Consider the following 4,375-nt stretch of genomic DNA (forward strand, 5'->3'; position numbering starts at 1 on the left):
AAGCAACAATCCTCTGCACATATAGAACATTGTAACCGGAACTTCTTTTTTAGGAAAACATCCACAACTAGCAGCCAATCACAATCGAGTATTTGTCCGGACCATTTAAAGAGCAGAAACCCAATGTTTGTTTCTTGTGGCTGTATGCGAGCTTTTTTTTTTTCTTCCTTGTAGTAATACTGCAGATATAAAAGTCTTTAGAGTCCTGCTTATCTTACTTCTAATGTGTTTTTGTGCTCACGAATTACACTTCTGAGTTCATAAATGTAAACATTTCAGACAATAAAAATGAAGGAAAACATTTTCTCTCTGGCCTGTTTTTGTACAAAAGCTGCATACTGCCAAATTTACCTCATAAAAAATAGTGATTAATCGAGATTAACCACAACACAAAAGAGTGATTAATCCCGATTAATTTTTATAATTGATTGACAGCACTTGGTTTTTTTTTTTTTTTCTCATCTGAGCTGGCATCTGCCTCAAAAGTGTACAGCTGGATAGTTCTGATTTGGCTTACCGTTCTTGTTGCACTGGTAATGTGAGAGGCTGTAAGCTAGCAGGAGTCAGTATAAACAGCTTTCAATTATGGGAAATAGTAAAGGGGGCAGGACACACAGACGGTCCCACCTGCAATTCAAACTACTACAACTCTGCAGAAATTATGTCCTAAATAGATTAGTTTTTGGATTTTGGCTAAAAGCGCTATAATAATAAAAAAAAAATAATAAAAATAAAAAAAAAGAAAAGGCCAAAGAATGCTTTAAAAAAGGTAATCAGAGAAAGATAGACTTGTTCAAGAAACTGAAAGGGGGAAACACACCTGTGTAGACCATCATACGTCGCAGTTTCAATGTAGTCATAGCGGCTATCAACCCAGTAGACCCGTTTGGCGTCTAGGTCCAGAGTGATGCCAGCCGGCCACCCCAGTTTGGTCCCAATAACTCCGTACCGGTTGGTGCCGTCCATGAAAGCTCTCTCAAGGCCCGGCTGTCCGTTTTTTGCCTCCCAGTCTGAGAAAAACATATACCTGTGATGGAAAGAAACATTATTAAAATACCAGTTTTGACTGAAGCTGGATCCTCGCACGACAACCTCTTCACTCATTTGATCATTTAAACCCAACAGTGCGTGCAGGCCTGACCCCCCAAGAAACTATTAGAGGCCTTTGCTTTTTTAATTAAGTGTAGCACCCACAGCTGGACGTTGTCTGCACATGGGTGGCTGTGCATCCCACCAAAGAGCCACACATAATTTAGGACAAGCAATTTCTCTGTAGCCACCTGGCTGTCCCTCTCTCTTGAACTACAATATTGGATTACAATAAGAGTCATCACTTACATTGCTCCTCACTAATCTACCTTAGGCAATCTGTTAATCTCAAACACACACCCTTCCCCCCATTATTCCATGCCAGTGGAGCACAACATGCACTGAAGGTCTGGACTGGGAGTGCGTGGGCAGATGAAAGGACGGCGAATGGGACGTGCGCTTACCCGACGGTGGGGTCCACTGCCAGTCCTCTAGGGTTTCCCAGGTTTTCGGTGATGAGCGTGACCCGGTTGCTCCCATCAAAGTCCACCATGTCAATCCTGTTGACGCTGGCCTCCACTACATACAGTTTATTGTTCACCCAGTCCACCGCTAAGTTCTCAGGGTAGTCAACTGATACATCTAAAACCACCTGCATGTTGGAGCCATCCATATGCGCAGAAAACACCTGTACACAAAAGATGCCGTTGTTGCAAGGAAATTAGACTGTAGGTGATATTTATTAATCAGCTATGAGATCTCTAGAGAATAGGCCAATAATTGTCCAACTAATAAATCAGGTTTTCTATATATTTAATCATTCGAGGAAACAGAATCCTTTCTAAAAAGAGAAACATAGAATCCTTTCTAAAAAGTCTTTAACCTATAAAACTTCCAAGTCATGGGAATATCTCAGACTGAATATCTCAAACTTGAATATTTTCCTATGCTGGAATGCTGTTGACTATTTTACAATCCTACTGGTATCTCATACACTATATGACTAAAATGTAGTATCAGGATACCAGACAAAGTTGCAAGCTTTTCTCATTTATAACGCCTCACTAAGTTCTAGAAATTTCTGACGTATGGATCAAGAACCGTTCTTAAAGTCACACTCCAATCATATTTTAATCTGTTGTAAAATAATTCTCCAGATTTTTTAAGTTATGTTTAAATTTAAAAATGTGTTGTTTTCTGGGACAAAGTTTGGGTATAGCGGCGGGAGTTTATCAAAAAATTTGCCTCAGAGTTGTGGGAGGGACTACTGACACGGAAGTAAGCCTCCACTGATATCCCATCATCCCTTTGTTTACACTCTCTTGCATTAGCTAACGGCCTATTACAACCCCAAGGTAACATTGGTGAAGGAACAAAAATGGCGAGCAATATCAGAGATATTCAGCCGTATAGTTTTAAGCCAGATGCCAGAAGACGAAGACGTTAATGGATCTATTTGTCTGCAAGTGAAAGCATCAGAATGGAGCAGAAACTTTGGCTCTTGCTTCGTCACAATAGAGACTATTTAAATAGCATTCTTTTCATCTGCTTCTGGTTCATCCCAATTTGAATTAAGAAATACTCAGAAAAACAATTTTAATTTTTTTAAATGTCCTCCATTATGAGAACATTCCATAAGAACGTGTCAAAACAGTAAATGAGTCTTTAATCCTTCTTCTCTTTCTTTAAAATAGAGTATATATTTAACATTGAATATTATTGTTTAAAATTTGTCTATAGCATGCGACATTTTTACCGTAGTAAAAAAGCACAATAAACTCAAAGACACCCAACAGATTTGATGGAGAAAACCAAGAAGAAGTAGCAGCTTTGAGTGTTGAGAGAATATATTTCGAGCCTGCCAATGCGCCAACAGTTTCTTAAAGTAGAGACCTTGGCACCACACAGCTGACTGCGAAGCGGGATAGCTTTTAGCAGCTCTGCTTCATTTGAAACCAGATCCTGACATCTAAAAAGCAGGATTTTCAACTGACCTGTTTAAATGGAAACTGAAGACAAGGAAAGAGCCTGGTAGTTTAACCTTTCTGGTTGCATTCACATGCCCTGTTTGGGCTCTCCCTACTTCTAATCTGACATGCTGCCATGGAGGTGGCTAATATGCTCTGATACCCAGTTGGAGATACAATGGTTGCAGTTTAAGCCAATGAGAACCTCGGACATGCAAGAGAATGCATACATATGGACAGGGCTGCTGAAAACAAATACAGCATGATTAGTTCGGACTAGATCAAGTTCCAAAAATTAGACTTTGGTATGTGGACATCATACCTGCCTATCAGACAGCTCTCAAGATTAAGCCATTTGGATTCAATTACATATCTATTTCCCTTCATTATGAGCCAGCCACCATGGGGCCAAAAACTACCCCGTTATTATAGTATCAAAGTTTCTGATATTTTCGAGGATAACCCAAATATTTTTGGTTCATGCCAGAAAAAGTCTACCTCAAGAATGTATTCAAAGAACTGAGCTACTCTCTGCTTTACAATGATTATATTTACACACTGAAATAGCAGAAAAAGGGGATAAAATCCCCAATGAGGACATAAAAATACCTTATTTTGAATGGTATCAGTCCAGAAGATCAAACGGAGATTGTAGTGAAAGTCTACCCCGACTGCAATCCCTCTGTTCTGCGAACTGATCAGAGCATGTTGACTGTTGCCGTGGATGTCGCCCATTATCAGGTCTTTGCCGTTAGAAAATATCAAGGAAGGAACTCCAGCTACAAGAAAAACAAAACACGAGGAATTGTAAGACTTATTAAATCAGAATCATGAACATCCAGCTAGAACCAGAAGTCAGGCTTTATCTGTTTTACAGTAAATAGATTTTCTATGAAAAGATTAGTGTAAATTTACTAAATAAAGCTTATGAGTCCTAATGAATGGATGGAGAATTCACTATAAGACGCTACTCTCAATAAAGCTGAAGGGAAAGAGGTTCTGTTAAAACTTTTCTGTAAGTGCAACACAGACAAGAGACTTAACTGAAAAAACACTGGCCATGCAACAATGCACCCCACTCCATGCCAAAAAATTGAGTTGTTTAGAGTCCCACTCCAATCATTTTTTTGATCTATTGCAAAAGTGTTTTTTTTTTTTTTTTTTACAGGATTATATTGTTTTTAGCCAACATAAAAAAAAACAACTGTTGTTTTCTATGACATAGTTTCATAGTTCATCAGAAATTCACCTCTGAGTTGTGGGCAAGAACGTTGGCACAGAGTGAGCCTTTTTTCACTTCCCATCATCCCTTTGTTTGCTCTCTGTTCTGCTAGCTTACAGCCCCTCACAACTCTAACCAAGCATTAGCGGTGCAACAA

General features: G+C 39.1%; 1 protein-coding gene across 6 annotated transcripts in view; it reads right to left on the bottom strand.

Annotated features, from left to right (window-relative positions):
- lrp2a (low density lipoprotein receptor-related protein 2a) overlaps positions 1-4,375 on the bottom strand; it is a 55,957-nt gene that overhangs the window by 42,226 nt on the left and 9,356 nt on the right. For all 6 annotated transcript variants that reach the window (XM_024286917.2, XM_036209648.1, XM_036209647.1 and 3 more), the window contains exons 11-13: positions 3,606-3,775; positions 1,494-1,717; positions 821-1,027 (exon numbers count right to left, since the gene is read on the bottom strand). In XM_024286917.2, coding sequence (XP_024142685.1) covers positions 821-1,027; positions 1,494-1,717; positions 3,606-3,775 — 601 coding nt within the window. The remainder of the gene's footprint in view (positions 1-820; positions 1,028-1,493; positions 1,718-3,605; positions 3,776-4,375) is intronic.

The sequence above is a fragment of the Oryzias melastigma genome, linkage group LG21, assembly GCF_002922805.2.
Source record: "Oryzias melastigma strain HK-1 linkage group LG21, ASM292280v2, whole genome shotgun sequence".
Lineage (NCBI taxonomy): Eukaryota > Metazoa > Chordata > Actinopteri > Beloniformes > Adrianichthyidae > Oryzias > Oryzias melastigma.